The sequence below is a fragment of the Myotis myotis genome, unplaced genomic scaffold (assembly GCF_014108235.1).
Source record: "Myotis myotis isolate mMyoMyo1 unplaced genomic scaffold, mMyoMyo1.p scaffold_m19_p_60, whole genome shotgun sequence".
Classification (NCBI taxonomy): Eukaryota; Metazoa; Chordata; class Mammalia; order Chiroptera; family Vespertilionidae; genus Myotis; species Myotis myotis.
This window is the reverse complement of record NW_023416369.1, coordinates 70,491-87,256: the sequence shown is the minus strand read 5'-3', so window position 1 is coordinate 87,256 and position 16,766 is coordinate 70,491. Positions and strand designations below refer to the sequence as shown.

Below are 16,766 nucleotides of genomic sequence, written 5' to 3'. Positions count from 1 at the left end.
GCTCATTCCCCGCCCCCTCTTTTTACCAACAGAGATAGAAACAGCCATCTGATTCTCCGGGTACACAACTTAGAATTACATTACCCTTTCCTTCCTCCCTCACACTCCACAGCAAATCTCACAACAGTGTACATGGTGAACATTATCCTTGCTTCTTCTGGAGTGGAATGAACTTGTTAAGCGGCAGACACACCTGTTGAATCAGTAAATCTTCCCTTATTTTTTTTTTAATTTGGAATTTTTCCATATTCTATTTCAATATTAAGATTACATGTGTTAACTTCCATGTTTTTAATTTATTATACATAGGAGGATCATTATTAATACTTAGTATCAATTATACATTATTAGCACATATACACAACCACGTGTGTTTATATTTAGGTCACAATTTAAAATGTATTCCTTACTGTGAGTCATGGGAAAAAAAATTTTGAAAATCATTGTCCTACAGTATTTTGCAGAGTAAAAGGAAATATTACTAAGGCCTGCCCTAAATATATGACCTATAGTAGGAATATTGAAAGGCATGTAAATTATGAGTTCAGGAATAACTATACAAATTTAAAAGGTTTCTGGAAACATTGTTACCTCTCCCATTATTTTTTTTAATTGGACTTTCTATTTCCCCATTAACAAGTGTCAGAAAACATCATTTTAAAAATACTTTTAAAAAATATATAAATATAGAACATAGCAAGGGAAAGGGTTAGCTAAGAAGACTGGGTTGCATAGCAGCTAACCCAGCAAGCGAGGAGCCAGGAGAGAGAATAGAATAAGTAACTGGCAGCTGCATAAAAGAGATAAAATGAGGCCAAGTCCCTGGAACCCACAGGAAGAAAGGATGATAAATAGCTATGATAGGAAGTGGATGAGACCCAAGTAGTTAAGCTATAGAGGACAGGTGGGCTGAGATGTTCAATAATTCAGGGAGTATATATTCAGGACCTGCTGTTTGTCAGGCACTGGTTCTGGACTCTCCAATACAATCTAATAATGCTTTATGCCTCGCCATAGAATTTGTCAGACAACAAATTACATATTGGGCACTGAACTAAGCCCTGAGCAGGGATATGGTGGTACATATAGACATGACCTTACCTTAGGAGGGTTTCACGTCAGAAGAGACACATATTGAACAACAAAAATCAACTAAGGCCCTGGCCAGGTAACTTAGAGTATCTTCCCGATGCGCCAAGGTTGTTGGTTTGATCCCTGGCCACGGCACATACAAGAATCAACCAATGAATGCATAAATAAGTGGAACACCAAATCAATGTCTGTCTGTCTGTCTGTCTGTCTGTCTGTCTCTCTCTCTCTCTCTCTCTCTGCCTTCCTATCTCTCTTAAATTAAAAAAAAATTAAGGTTTATTACATCATCCTAAGTGTGCAAATACCTATAAAGGAACAGTACGTAGCACTATCAAGAACATCACCTACTTTGGAGGTGAAGGGAGGGCTTCTCTGAAGAGTTGAGATCTGAAAAATCAGTAGGATCAGTGAGAACAAAGTGTAGAAGGAACAGTGTGTTCAAGCATCCCATGCTAGATGGGATTTATCCAATCATTTCACAAAGGATAACTGAACTCTTACGAATTGCCAGTCACTGTGCTCTGAAAGTAGGAAGAAAATAATAGAGAGAAAGCACTCTGTTTCTGTGTATCTGAATTAGAACAGAAAGGAAGAAGTGGCTCTTTGCAGCAATAAAATCAATAGGACTTGATACAAAAATAAGTTCTGAAAGAAGAAAGAACCGTATAAAAGCGTTCCCAGCCTTCCCTCCAGTGTCGTTTAAAAGGGTGGTCAGGCCCAGCCACAGCGGCTCCGTTGGTGGGAGAGCCGCCCTGTGCACTGGCGGGTGCTAGTCGCATTCCCAGTCAGGGCACATGCCTGGGTTTCAGGTTCCATCCCCGTTTGGGGAAAGTACAGAAGGCAACCCACCTATGTTTCTCCCTCACTGCAATGTTCCTCTCTCTCTCTCTCTCTCTCTCTCTCTCTCTCTCTCTCTCTCTCTCTCTCAGAATATCCTCAAGTGAGGATTAAAAAATTAATTAATTAAAGGATGTTCAGGCTTCAATAACAAGTGAAGACATATTTAGATTTAAAATTATGAATTCCATTTCAGGCACACTAAGTTTGAAGAGCCAGTGAGATATGCTGAGAGAGGCATCATGCTGACGCCACCCAGAAGCAGTCCTGGCCCAGAGGTGGGGAGAAAAGCCCACAGCTCCAGCTGCAGACATGGGAATTAAGCCGCGGAGACAACACTGACATCTAGCAGTGGAAAATCTGACTCAGAAGCAGAGTCCCTAACAATGTACAGTGGCTCCTCACTGTTCATGACTGATATTGTAACTGAGTCACTGAATCAGAAGAAATATAATACAAACAAATCAATTATAAAATCTAAATGTTCATCAGTCAAGCAAAAATCAATCTTGTAAAAGCTGTGTGGAATGTTGATTCCTTTTCTCTAATGCTAAGGATAGGCTATAATGGAATGTTGGAGTTAAAGAGGGCCTTAGAAATATAATTCACCTCCTCACATTGTGGCAATGAAGAAACCAACATCTAGAGATTATGGAAGTTGCTCAAGGTCAACCAGCTAGTTCTTGTCAGAGTTAGGACACTATCCTCACAAAGCAAAAATCTAATTAAAAAAACACAAAACAATAAAAAAGAACCTATTGATCCTATAAAATGGCTCATGGCTTCCTAAATAACAATTAATTTAAAATAAGTTCAAACATATATTTTCTTCATTAAGAGAAAGAAATGAAGTCAAGTTTCTCCATGATGTTCCTTACAAGAACTATTTTAGACATCTATATCATTTCCTTTTGTAATATATGAATTACCAATCTTCTAGTTGTCCTGAAAAACAAAATAGCCTGAGGAAAAATAATGCTTAATTATACTGTATATAACTCAATGAGTAAATATTGATACATAAGTAACTAGTGTAAATTAACTCATATGAGCATATAATTATATATATTATATGAAAATTTAGGTAAGATATATATGTATTTTTTTAAGTACCTCTTTTTTTATTTTATTGATTTCAGAGAGGAAGGGAGAGGAGGGAAAGATAGAAACATCAATGATGAGAGAGAACCATTGATTGGCTGTCTCCTGCACGCCCCCTACTAGGGATTGAGCCCACAACCCAGGCATGTGCCCTTGACCGGAATCGAACCTGGGACCCTTCTGTCTGCAGGCCAACACTCTATCAACTGAGCCAAACCAGCTAGGGCTTATACAAATATTTTAACATGTTGTCCACAAGACTAGGTCCATGTGCTATTTATTTATGTGAGAATCATGAAGAATAACAAACCATTCTATTCTTATTTATACACTAATCACCTGCACAAGCCAGAAAGGAAATGTTTATCATGCAAAATATTGAACATTAATATTTTTTTAGAAAATACTAGTCCAAAGAACCACAGCTGATAGTATACCCTGAGTGTTTTTGTGGGGGTTTTAACTAGAGATAAGTAAATCTTTTTGAAGGCATCAAGAAATGAATGCACTAACCCACCAGAGTCAAGTTGATAACTGGGGTGAGTAGGGAGGTAAGTGTAGAGTCACAGGTGCAAGGAAGAATCCTAACAGCATGACGAGTACATCTCTCTCACTTCACAGACAATACAGAGAAGCTGAATGATGTTACCACGGTCACACAGCTTTTAGTGGCTGTGCTCCATGTTTCTTAGCAACAAATTTTTTTTAAAAAAACATGTTATATAGCTCTCACTGACTAATAAGAATATGAAATTAGTCTACAGACTGGTTATAATATATGTTCCTTAATAATAGACTAGAGCTGAAAAAATAAAATATGTGCTATCTTAGAAAAGTAAGAAATATTTTCCTGAATAAAAATAAGGAGGCACATCTACTTGCCCACTAGTGAACCAAAAGAAATTAGTGTTTTCCAGTGAAAACACCAGAATGTTGACCCTCCAGCAGGTTTCTGCCAATCAAAAATTTGAAAACCGTTTTGACTAAACAAGTGTGGGGGTTTTTAATGTTTACATCAGAAAACTTACAGAAACCCTGTGAATTATTCTATTTTGTAAAAGAAGGACACAATCTGTTTAAATATCAGAGATATGAGGAACAGGAAAAATTGAGGATACTCCCAGGTTGTTAAGCTGTGACATTAAGTAGATGGTGGTGCCCTTTTATGAGAGATAAGCAGGCAACCCACACTGAGTAAAGATCTGAAAGAAATAACATTAAAAGCAGAAGGAACAATATGTCTATAAGCCCTGAGATAGATGTGTACTTGGTATGCTTAATGAACAGCAAGGATGGCTGGAATATACACCAAGAGAAGAAGGTAATAGTAAGAAATGAAATCAGAGCTGCAATAAGGAAGAAGGAGGAAGTCACAGAAATCAGGCAAAGCACATTCTCAAACCTTAATGGAACTAAGATCAGTAACAAAAATCTGGAAAATTCCCAAATATTTGGAAATTAAAACATTTCTAAATGACTCATAAGTCAAAGAAGTCTCTAGATAAATTTTTAAATGTTTTTCAATTAAATGATAATGAAGGTTTAACATGTCAAAATTTGTGAGATGCAGCTAAAGCAGTACCTAGAGGGAAATTTACAGCATTATAATGTATAAATTAGAAGAGAAGAAAGATCTAAAATCAATAACCTAAGCTTCTACATTAAAAAAACTAGAGAAAAGAAAATTAAATGCAAGGTAAGCAAAGAAAGAAAATAATACATGTTAAAACAAAAATCATTAGAGAAATATAATGAAGCCAAAAGCTGGTTCTTTGACTAGATCAATAAATCTGAAACTCTTCACTATCCAAGGAGTTTCTGCTGTTCAGGGATGTCTACTAGCACCTCCTTAGTGGATGAAATAAGAAACTGGGGTTCAACATCTTTTCTTTTCTTAGAATTGAGAATAGCCTACTAAAGCAACATGGAAACTTAATTTCTATTGGGCCCAACTCATTATGTCATACTAGAGGCCCGGCACACGAAATTCCTGCGTGGGTATGGTTCCTAGGCCTGGCCTGCGATCAGGGCCATCTTCCCCAGCTGCCCGCAGCTGGCCCTGCCCCCCTGCCACCACCCACCCCCGGTTCCTCATTCACCATCAGGCAATCGGAGCCTGCTGGCTGGGGGGAAGAACTGAGAAGTCGGCCATTCCTACCTGCTTGCCAGCCCCACCCCCGCCACGGGTCGCCCTCTGTGTGTGGGGCGACCGGCGGGGTAGGGGCCTTGGTCTGGCACCACCCGTGTCCCCCGCCACCTATCCCCAGCTCCTTATTCACCATCAGGCAATTGGAGCCTGCTGGTCCGAGAAAGGGATCAAGAGGTGGTCAGTGCACCACATAGTGACTGGTCGAGCAGTCTGGTTGTTCTGCTGTTAGGGTCAATTTGCATATTACCCTTTTATTACATAGGATGGAGGGAAGAGAAGGAAACAGTGCCTGAAATACTTAAGTGACTTGAATGTAATCACAGAGACAGATGCCAGGTCCCCTAGTTTTTACAATAGCAAAGTTCTATTGCACAATATAGCCATATTGGGGGCGAGGGGTGGACCTCAACCCTTACCTTACACCAGTGGTTGGAAAACTGCAGCTAGTGAGCCACAAGTGGCTCTTTGGCCCCTTGAGTGTGGCTCTTCCACAAAATACCACGTGCGGGCGCGCATGTACAGTGCGATTGAAACTTCGTGGCTCATGCACAGAAGTCGGTATTTTGTGGAAGAGCCACACTCAAGGGGCCAAAGAGCCGCATGTGGCTTGTGAACTGCAGTTTGCCGACCACTGGTTTAACTAAGACTTAAAACTTTAAGTAAAGTTTATTAAGTTAATTTTAGGGAACGTTGTGCAGTGAAAGAAGATGTAGTGTCGAGGATTGAGAAAGGTATGTTGAGATGGTTTGGACATATAGAGAGGATGAACGAAAGGAGATAGACAAAACAAGTATACAAGACGAGTGTGGATGGGAGAGTTGGAAGGGGTCGACCTCAGCGAATGTACCTCAATCAGACAGAGGACGTTTTTAGCAAAGGCCAGCTTAGGAGTACCCTAATTAAGTTAATAACAATGTACCTACCTATATAGTTTAAAAAATTTGGCTCTCAAAAGAAATTTCAATCGTTGTACTGTTGATATTTGGCTCTGTTGACTAATGAGTTTGCCGACCACTGCCTTACACTATACACAAAATTTAACTGGAAATGAATTACAGACCTAAAATTTAGAGCTAAGACTTAAAACTTCTAAAAGAAAACAGGGACAAAAATCTTAATGACCTAGGTTTTGGCAAAAAAATTCTGAAATATAACAAAGAACATACTAACTATAAAGAAAAAAATACAATAAATTAGACCTCACCAAAATTTGACTACAGCAAAGCAAAAAAACCCTTTGCTCTTTAAAATATGGTCTTATAAAAATAAAAGGCAAGCTACAGACTAGGAGAAAATATTCGCAAAGCCAATATCCAACAAATGGGCAAACTATTTCACCAAAAAAGCTATATGGCTGGCTCATAAACACACGTAAAGATGCTCAACATCCATTGGTCATCTGGAAAGTTCAGTTACAAATACAATGAAACACCAGTACACTAGACCACTAGAAATACCATTAGAATGGCTTAAAAAGACTGATCATACCAAGTATCAGCGAGTATATGGAACAACTGTCTCTCACAAGCGGTTGGTGAAAATGTAAAACTGTACAATCAATTAGGAAACAATTTAGCAGTTCCTTAAAAATATAAACATATACTTACTATATGACCCAGACATTGCACTCCTTGATGTTTACCAGAGAGGGATGGAAAGCACATGTCCACACAAAGATTTATGCATGTATGTTTAAGGTCTGTAATAGCCAAAAACTGGAAATTATCCAAATGTCTATTAAATGATCAATGAATATGCAAAACATATTATATCCTTAAAATGGAATAATTATCAACAATAAAAGCAATAAATTATTGATACATGCAGCATCATGAATGAACTTCAAAATAATTACATTGAGTAACGAAGCCAGACAACTCTGGCTGGTTTGGCTTAGTGGATAGAGTGTTGGCCTGCGGACTGAAGAGTCCCAGGTTTGATTCCGGTTAAGGCCAGGGTTGCAGGCTCGATTGTCCAGTAGGGGGCATGCAGGAGGCAATTAATGATTCTCTGTCATCACTGATGTCTCCATCTCTCTCTCCCTGTCCCTTCCTCTCTGAAATAAAAATAAAAATAAAAAATAATTGTTTAGAAAAATAAAAGCCAGACAAAAGAGGAACTATTGTATGGTTCACTTCTATAATATTCTAGAAATTGTAAACTAATCTATAGTGACAGAAAGCAAGTCAGTGGTTGCCTGAAGTGAGGGAAATGATCAGAAAAAGGGGAGAGAATATTCTAAAAGGACACATAGTTACTTTTGGGGGTGATGTATATGTTCATTATCTTAATTGTTATGATGGCTTTATGGGTATATACATATGTCAAAATTCATCAAATTGTACAGTTTAAATATGTGCAGTGTATTGGGTATCAATTATACCTAAATAAAACTGTAAAAAACAATAAATATATGTATATATACACACACATATACACTCACCATATGACCTAGCATTCTATTCTTAGACATTTATCCAAGAGATACGAACACATATATCTACATTCTAGAACTGGAAAAACCAATCTATAATGACAAAAAGCAAATCATATTAATTGCCTTGGATCAAGATGGAGGAGTTACTGCAAAGGGGCACCATCTGGAGAGAAAACTTTATAACTACATGAAGTTTCTTGACGGAAATTTTTCTATACATCCCAAGTAAAATGTGTTCTGAATTGCAAGTAGAAGATTTAGAAAACCGGTAACAATTACCCTTTACTGAACACAACTCTGCTCCAAGCATTGTGCCCTCCCCATACATTGCCTCTAGCCTTCCTAACAATCCTATAATGTAAGTGCTATTATTCCCAGTTTAGATTAGGAGGCTTGAACTCAGAGAAAAGAAGAAACCAAGGTCTCTCCATCAGTAAATGAGCACACGTCGGGCCCCAGGAATCAATCTGCAAGTGTCTTAACATCCAGTACTCCTCACACAGCGCACTGCCTTCTCAGTGCCAACACACTTCAATTGGGGATGACTTCTACTCGACTGAAATTTAAGAGAAAGACATTTGTTTCCTTAAACAAGTACTTCCTTGGACATAAGTATCTACTGGTATAATGCCATTCATTTTCCTAGGAGATGCATAACAAATAATAAGTACTCAATACATTGATGATTTATCCTAAAGTAACTATTAGTTGAGTTACAAATATTTCTCATTATTAATATCTCTGATTTGGATGGAAAATTACACTATATAAATTAAAAAAAGAGAGAAATCACATTATATAACAGATTTGCCTTTATTTCTGACATGATTACCACATACCAAAGGATAAAGCCGAAAATGGTGACTGTGAAAAACTAAGTCCGAACACCTTCTTCATGCCTCCCATTGATTTAATGGTTGAATACCCTTTATGTGACCCTAATTCTAAGTTATGATTTTTACCACTTGATACAGTCAGCATCTTAACTTTTATTTCCAGATTTGGCTGCAGAACTCCCACTCTGTGGTATCACTAGGGGGCGTATTTTAATTTTTTTATTTATTTTATTTTTTATTTTTTTTTTATGGGAAGAGGGCCCTAGCTGGTTTGGGTCAGTAGTTAGAGTGTTGGCCTGAGGACTAAAGGATCCTGGGTTGATTCCAGTCATGAGCACATACCTCTGTTGCAGGTGCTATCCCCGCTCTGGTTGGGTCCCGTGTGGGAGGCAACCAATGTGTCTCTCTCACATCAATGTTTCTCTCTCGTTCTGTCTCTCTCCTCCTCCCTTCCACTCTCTCTAAAAATCAATGGAAAAATATCCTCTGGTGAGGATTAAAAAAAAAAAGAGAGAGAGAGAGAGAGAGAGAGAAGAGAGAGAAAAAGGAAAAAGTTCTGAAGATGCACTTTTATCCTGTCTGTCCCTGGAAGGTAAAGTGCAAAATGTTTTAAAATTAACAGGGCAGGGGATTTTAGCTTGTTTGGCTCAGTGGATAGAGCCAGGACTGAAGGGTCTCAGGTTTGATTCCAGTCAAGGGCACATGCCCAGGTTGCAGGCTGGATCCCCAGTAGGGGGCGTGCAGAAGGCAGCCCATCAATGATTCTCTCTCACCATTGATGTTTCTATCTCTCTCCCTCTGCCTTCCTCTCTGAAATCAATAAAAATGTATTTAAAAAATTAAAAAATTAAATTAAATAAAAAATAAAATTAACAGTGCAAAGTGAAAAATAGTTTAAAAGTGACATATGACTGTAAAAGTAAGCAACATCAATGTTAGATTTAGTAGATACATTAACCAATCAACATATTTAATGCATAATGTAAACAGCAAATATTGCTTAAGGTCTTTTGGTAAAAAACAAAAAAAATTATAAATCTGTAATACAAGCTGACCTTAATTATAACTCAGTTTAAAATGCTTAATTATAATTTGTGAAGATTCTGGTTTCTGATAAAATACTACTAGCAAAGAAAGTTAGATATTTATCATAAACTTCAGCTGGTATACTTCACTTGTCTGTTACTTTATTAAATTATTGGAAGGTAAAATTAATACTGTTATCCTCTTTTAAAGTTTGACCTTTCCCTTGAGCATCTAAGTAGCAAGGAAAGGTGATAGAGGGAATGAACGTTAACTAGGTACCTGTTCTGTGGCAGGGGCTCTAAACGTAGTGCAACAACTGGAGGGAACAGAAATTACTATTTCCATTTACAGATGAGAAAGCAAGGGCTTAACAATCATGATAACTTGGCCATAGTCACACAGATAGTACATGGTACAACCTGCCTGATTCTATTGCATATGATACCAAAAAATCAGAAGTGGCTTAACCCACCTGACATTTTGGTTATCCTACCTAATAAAGAGGGAATATGCTAATTGACCATCACACTCTCACAAGATGGTAGTGCCCACAGCCAATAAAGCGGGAATATACTAATTGACTGTCACCCCCTCACAAGATGGCGGCACCCACTGCCACAAGATGGCGGCACCCAGTTCTCTCAGCCCCTCCTCATCCAGCCAGAGTCCCCCAGTCCCCTCAACCCCACTGAGGGGCGCAGCAGACACCGTGCGCCTCATCCAGCTGGAGTCTCCCAGTCCCCTCAGCCCCACAGGGGAAGGCAGTTGGGGGCGATCAGGCCAGCAGGGGAGGGCAGTTGGAGGCAATCAGGCTGGCAGTGGAGGGCAGTTGGAGGCGATTGGGCAGGCAGGGGAGGGCAGCTGGGGACAATCATGCCAGCCGGGGAGCAGTTAGGCGTCAATCAGGCTGGCAGAGGAGCGGTTATGGGGCTATCAGGCTGGCAGGCAGAGTGGTTAGGGGCAATCAGGCAGGCAGGCAAGAGGTTAGGAGCCAGCAGTCCCAGATTGGAGAGGGTGAAGGCTGGGCTGAGGACACCCCCCACCCGTGCACGAATTTTGTGCACTGGGCCTCTAGTCTTCAAATAAACAACTACACTTTATTCTACTTAGAAGTATGTATTTACATTGCAGCAAAGTACAATAAAGAACCAAAATATCAACACCATAAAATATAGCTCGTCCTCCATGAGCTTGCAATGTAAACACACACACACACACACACACACACACACGTTAAGAAATACAAAGTGTAATTAATTTCAGGATGGAGCCACTAATGATATGGGAACTCAGAGAAGCCTGGGATCCAGGTGGTTTCAGCAGTCAAGAAAGGCCTTTCCTAAGGTGCAAGATTACATCTGGATCCTGGGGATGGAAAATGCTGGGTAGGTAGAATGAAAGGGTATCCCAGGATGGGTAAAAGCAGAGGTAAGGATGAAAACAATATGTCTAAGTAACAGTGAAGAAGCCAGTTTGACTGCTTCAAAGGACTGAAAGGAAACAACCCACGTATCCACCAACTGATGAATGAATAAACAAAATGTGATCTATCCACATGATATAATACTATCATCAATAAAAAATAAAGTTCTGATACATGCTACAACAGGAAGAAACTTGAAAACATGCTAAGTAAAATAAGTCCATCACAGAAGGCCACATCTATATATATAAAAGCCTAAGCGACTGGCCGACTGGCCAGTAGCCATGATGTGCACTAACTACCAGGGGGCAGACACTCAATGCAGGAGCTGCTGAGCGACAGCAACTTTGCAGAGTGCCCTCTCACACTCCAGGACCTGCCAGTTTTGGCCAATCCCCGCAGGCCAGGCTGAAGGACCCCACCAGTGCATGAGTCCATGCACCAGGCCTCTAGTATTGTATAATTTAACTTACATGAAAGGTTCAGAATAAGTAGTGGTTCCCAAAGGCTGGGAAGGTTGGGAAGCAGTGGAGAGGAACTGCTAATAGGTACAGGGTTTCTTACTGGGTGATGAAAATGTGCTAAAATTGATTGTGGTGATGGTTACACTATTCTGAATAAACTAAAAATCACTGAACCCTATACTTCAAATGGGTGAACTGTATTGTATATGAATTACATCTCAATTATTCCATTAAAACAAAATGAGGGTTCAATAGGATACCACATTACACAGCTAAGATGGAGTCACTTATGCTACGTTTAAGAGTATGCGATTTATCTGGTATGCAAGATTTACCTAATGAAAGCAGAGCATACACACTTAAAGATTCTTCTCTAGCAAAATAATTCACATGTTTTAAGTACATTCCTAAAATATATGCCAAAATCTCAAAGGAGAGAGAGAACAGGGAAAAGATGTTGCAGTATGATTTTGACTAATCCACAAGCTGTGACTATTAGGAAAGTTGTTTTGCTTCAGTGCTAAATGCCACAGATGGGTATATCAGCATCATATTTATGCAAAACTGCAAATTTGTCTGTGTCAAATCTTTAAGTACCATAATGTTCTAAACTTAATTGTGAAAATAGCATTAATAATTGATCTGCCACACTTTAGGGTAAGATAAAAAACAGTGTGATTTGTTTTTCATTGGATGACAGTGCTCTGTATATAATGCTTTTTTAAATATTAGATTCAATTTAAGTGTTATGAGAATCTCTACTAATGTAAAGCATTTCCTACTGATGTTTACTCACTTAACTCTAAATTCTAATTTAATATAATACTCCAAAATAGTCTTAATATACAAAATAATGGAGCTAAAAAGATAAATCTGACATTCAAAAGCAGAGAGCAAAAAAGAACGTCTGGATACTAAAGATCCAATACAAAGGAAAAGGAAAAGCACTCAAAAATAACCCTGAAAACCAGAGAGAGAAAAACAGAACTCAGTATTAGGTTCTACAGGATTGGGGAGTACAAACATTTTTTTAAAGGAATAAAATACATTTAAAATAGAAGGCTCAGTACATGAGATCAGATGAGGCTTTAACAGAGGCAACCTTCCCGCAAATCCCAGGCATGAAAGAACCTTTCAGGCTGCCTTGGCCTAAAGGTGAAACCCCAGGAGGTGGTGAGATGTGAAGAATACAAAGGAAGAACTCAGCTGGATAGCCAGGCACAACCAAACTACTGTTTGCCTTCTCAGCCACCTTGCAAACCTCCTTCAAGGTAGATGACCCCTAAGAAACTAAGAGAGATGTATCAGATCTCTTTTTAAATTCTCCTGTTGAAGAATGAGAGGACCCAGCTGTCTCTATCAGGGCTTTGTAAGTTCCAGCACTAGAGGAAACTTATGTTCAGGCCTTGAGAAATACAGACAACTCAGAAGACCTGGTTCAGTGACAAACAATAAGAAAACAAATAAGCCATCCTAAAAAAGAAGCCTTGTCAGTGATATCTAGAATAAGGTATCTGCTGTCACAAGTAAGTAGAACAAGACTCTCCATTTCCTCATTGTAAGCCAGCGTTTATACAAAGAAAAGAATTCAGGCGGAATAAGACCTTATTTCAAATCATGAACTGCAGTATGTTAAAAATAAACTTATCCAAACTTTTTCCAATTGTCTACCTACTCCAATAAAAATAAATAAATAAATAAATAAAAATAAATTTAAAAACTGTGGGAAAAGACAAGTGCTTGCCATGTTGGACATGTTCATGTACTAACATGTTCATGTTCATGGAATAATGTACTTCAAATATAACAATATCAAAATAGGTTAAATGTTGGAGTATTCTCTATGTAAACACCAAAACACATATTGTTAATGTTTACATAAATAAAAGTTTTCTTTTAAATAAACAGGTAGAGTTGATGACAGCATGCTACCAAAGACCACCATCAACAGAAGGTCCAAGATCCAGAAACATTTTAAAGTGATAGAATTACTGGAGAGGATGCTCTAAATTGTAAACATGCTAAAATTTCGACTAAACTAAGAACAGAAACCCAAGGTGCCACTAATAGACTACAGGATATTTTTTATAATGGGTGCCATGGAGAGGGATTTATTTTTATATGATCCTTCGATGAATAACATGGGACTAGAAACATAATCTATACACAAGAAAGGACAAGCAACTTGCCAGCACCTGAAACTGGAAAAGTAGATCAAACCTAAGGAAACAAGGATGACAAAATATCCCAGAGATAGATAACACCAGTTTTCCAAATCGGATTCTGAAAAACTAAAGTGAAAACTAATTTACTGAAAGGGGAAAAAAAAAACAACCCGTTGCACTAATTAAAGAAAAGTTTTAAGACAAAGTACACAAAGTACTTTAGAAAAATTTCTGTTCCCTAAGTATAGATATGTTCATTAATGTTGGCCACATTTGCTTTTAAGAAGCTAAAATCACAATTTTTAAAATAGTTGAGAGAAATCTTGTAAATATTTACAATAAACATCTGCCTTAAGCAATTCTGTAGAGCTTGTGAGATGCCACTTAAATGAGAGTAGATGCAATTAAATTTTAAAATCCCTCAAGTATTATTATGAAGCTCACATAGCAAAAGTAATATGAACAACTACCATATTTGCAGATTTTTTTTATATAGTAAATAGTATAGAAGGTTCACACTCTACAAGTAACTTAAATTAATCCCTGGATATTCTTGAGTCTCATCTAAACTTATTGGATGCTATGTGAGAACCACTAAAGCTGGAAAATAAAAAAAGAATGAGATCAACTCAAACCATTAGTTCTGTTCCTCCTCCAAGCAGTATTCTTTAAGTCAGGTATCTTATTTGATTTCAGTTCGCAAATGTATAAGACCACAGCTAAGTCTTGATCTAGGTGGGAGTAAGAGCTAAGGCATAATTATGCCAAAGGACTGCGCTCCAGCGGTGCCGTGAATCGGAACACGACCGCAGCGGGGCATTTCCGAAAGCGTGGTCCACCCGGGCAAGAGCGGCGCCTCGGGGACTTCGGGAGTACCTGAGCAGATAAACAGCCCTTTCGATGTCCCCGAGGTCCTCGTCAACCGTCAGTCTTTCTATTTCTTCTGGGGTCTGTCAAGCGCAAAACACAAGTCATGGACACAGCGAGCATCAGCCTTGGCCCGCCGCCACCCCGCCCCCCTCCAGGGGCCCTAGGTAGCTGCTGCGCGGAAGGGAAAAGTTTCTCAACGAGCCTTTTCCCTGAAAACGAATCAAGCATCTGAGGGAACTGTCTCCAATTGTTGGGTTTGGCTGGAGGAGGTTTGGGTTTGGTTTTTGTGTTTTGGGGCGTTTGTTGTGTTTAACTCTTCTAGCGTTTAGATTGAAGCTTGAGAATCAGCTGGTGGCTTCAGACGAGTGCTGAAATCCATTTTATATGCATATTTAAATGTATACACACTTTTTATCTCTAATATCCCAAGGCTGTTTCTCCAGCATTTTCCACCCCAGGAGATGCTAAAAGGGGTGATGGATGAAGACTGCAGCCGAGTGGGAATGAAAAGACGAAATCTGGAGCTGGGGGGGGGGGGGGCGGTAAAACCTGAAGCTGGAAGGAAATCAAAGGCTGGAGATGCTGAGGAAGGAGGGCGTGGGCGTGGGAGTGGGCGCTGCGGAGGGCCGGGGGCCGGGGCCGGGTTTGCCGGCTGTGAGGGCTGGACCTCCGCGAGGCTGGGAGGACGATGACTCTGCGGGTGGGGGAGCCGCTGGGGGTGCGGGGCGCCAGTGCGGGGTGACTCCCTCAAGACGGGTGGGGGGCAGGTCCGAGGAGGGCCGTGGCGGGCTGGGGGGGGGGGGGACTTAGGGTGACTCAGGGTGGAGGCAAAGGGTCGGGGGGCTATGAAGATGGGGTGAGGGCGGCCGGGATGCCTTGGGGAAGGGTGGGACCGGGGGCGCCTCCGGACGGGTGGGGCCAGGATGGCGGCGGTGTGGACTGAGGAGGGGGCCGAGGGGCGCCGGGGGAGGACCCGGGATAAGCCGAGGGGCGCCGGGGGAGGACCCGGGATAAGCCGAGGGGCGGCGGGGCCGACGCCGGGCGGACCCGAAGACGGGGCTCGGCGGCCGTTCTGCGGGCGGGTTGGGGAAGGCGCCAGGGGGGCCGAGGGCGTCCGGGAGCCGGGGACTGGCCCGGCCCGGGTCCGAGGAGAGAGCCAGGGCCCGGCCCTCGAGGCTGGGGGTCAGGCTGGGAGAACCAACCGGGCTGCGTCGAAGAAGGGGCCCCGGAAGGGCCGGTTTAGGGTGACACGGCGAGCGGAGGAGGCTGAGGGGCCGCCGCAGGGACGGGCCGGGGTCGGGGCCGGGCCGGGCGCCCAGCGGGCAGCTCCTCCTCCCCGGGGCGCGCACCTTGAGGCTCCGGCGGACCGGCCTCTCGATGATGGTGAGCTCCTGCAGGTCCTCCGTGTAGCCGAACAGACTGTTCTGACTGAAATCCATCGCGGCGGCGGACGGCGGCGGATGCATGGACCGCCGGGCCCCCTCGCCGCCCGGGCCGGAGCGGCCCCCGGATGCCGGACGCGCGCAGCCCCGCGGACGCCCGCCAGCAGGACTTTCTCCCGCTCTCGGCCGCGGGAACCTGGCGGGCGACGAGCGGCGAGCCGGCAGCGAGAGAGGGAGCGCGGCCGCCGAGGGGGCGGGGCGGGCCGGGCAGGCGAGAGGGCGGGGCTAGGCGCATGGGCGGGGCTTGGCGCACGGGCGGGGGAGGGGCAGGCAGGCGAGGGGCGGGGCTAGGCGCGCGGGCGGGGGAGGGCAGGCAGGCGAGGGGGCGGGGCGGGCAGGCTAGAGGGCGGGGCGAGATGCGCGGGCGCGCGAGGGGGCGGGGCCAGGTTGGGGAACGTGCCACAGCGCCCGCCTCACTCCCGCCCCTTCCCCCGGCTTTGCGGCCCTCGCGACCCCTTTACGCCCACCCCTCTCGGCTTCCAGCTCCCAACCGAGCGCGTCCCACCCCACGGCGCGTGCGCAGAGCCTTCCACTTGCCGCAACCGGTGAGGGCGGGTTGCGGGCGGGCTGGGGGCGGGCGACGGGCGGAGAGGCTGAACCAATGAGAGGGAAGCAAAGGAGAGGGGGTGGGAAGTAGGCGGGGTCTCGTTTAATGGGCTGGACAGTAACTTCCAAGGCTCCTGGGACGACCCATGCCCGCAGGCTGGCTTTGGACCCCGAGACCAGCCCAGCTCAGCGCTAGCCTTGGGGGAGGGGTGTGTCCCCCAAATAAGCCAGGGCACCGCGACTTGTGTGGGGATGATGGGGAAGGGGGCGTATGGGAGTGAGGTCCTGGAGGGGCTCGCATTTGGGAAAGGGCAGCGGTCAGGAAAGGACTCTTGGAGGGGAAGCACTTAAAGTGAATCTTAAACGATCGATAAGACT

The 16,766-nt window shown here is 42.6% G+C and overlaps 1 protein-coding gene across 5 annotated transcripts in view; it reads right to left on the bottom strand.

Annotated features, from left to right (window-relative positions):
• The window catches only part of PPP4R4 (protein phosphatase 4 regulatory subunit 4), an 87,733-nt gene extending 71,699 nt beyond the window's left edge, over positions 1–16,034 (bottom strand). For 4 of the 5 annotated variants that reach the window (XM_036315765.1, XM_036315767.1, XM_036315766.1 and 1 more), the window contains exons 1-2: positions 15,750–16,034; positions 14,407–14,480 (exon numbers count right to left, since the gene is read on the bottom strand). In XM_036315765.1, the coding sequence (XP_036171658.1) occupies positions 14,407–14,480; positions 15,750–15,866 (191 nt within the window). In that variant the 5' untranslated portion in view covers positions 15,867–16,034. The remainder of the gene's footprint in view (positions 1–14,406; positions 14,481–15,749) is intronic. The other variant, XM_036315769.1, reaches the window with a different exon arrangement.
• Positions 16,035–16,766: the final 732 nt, after the last annotated feature.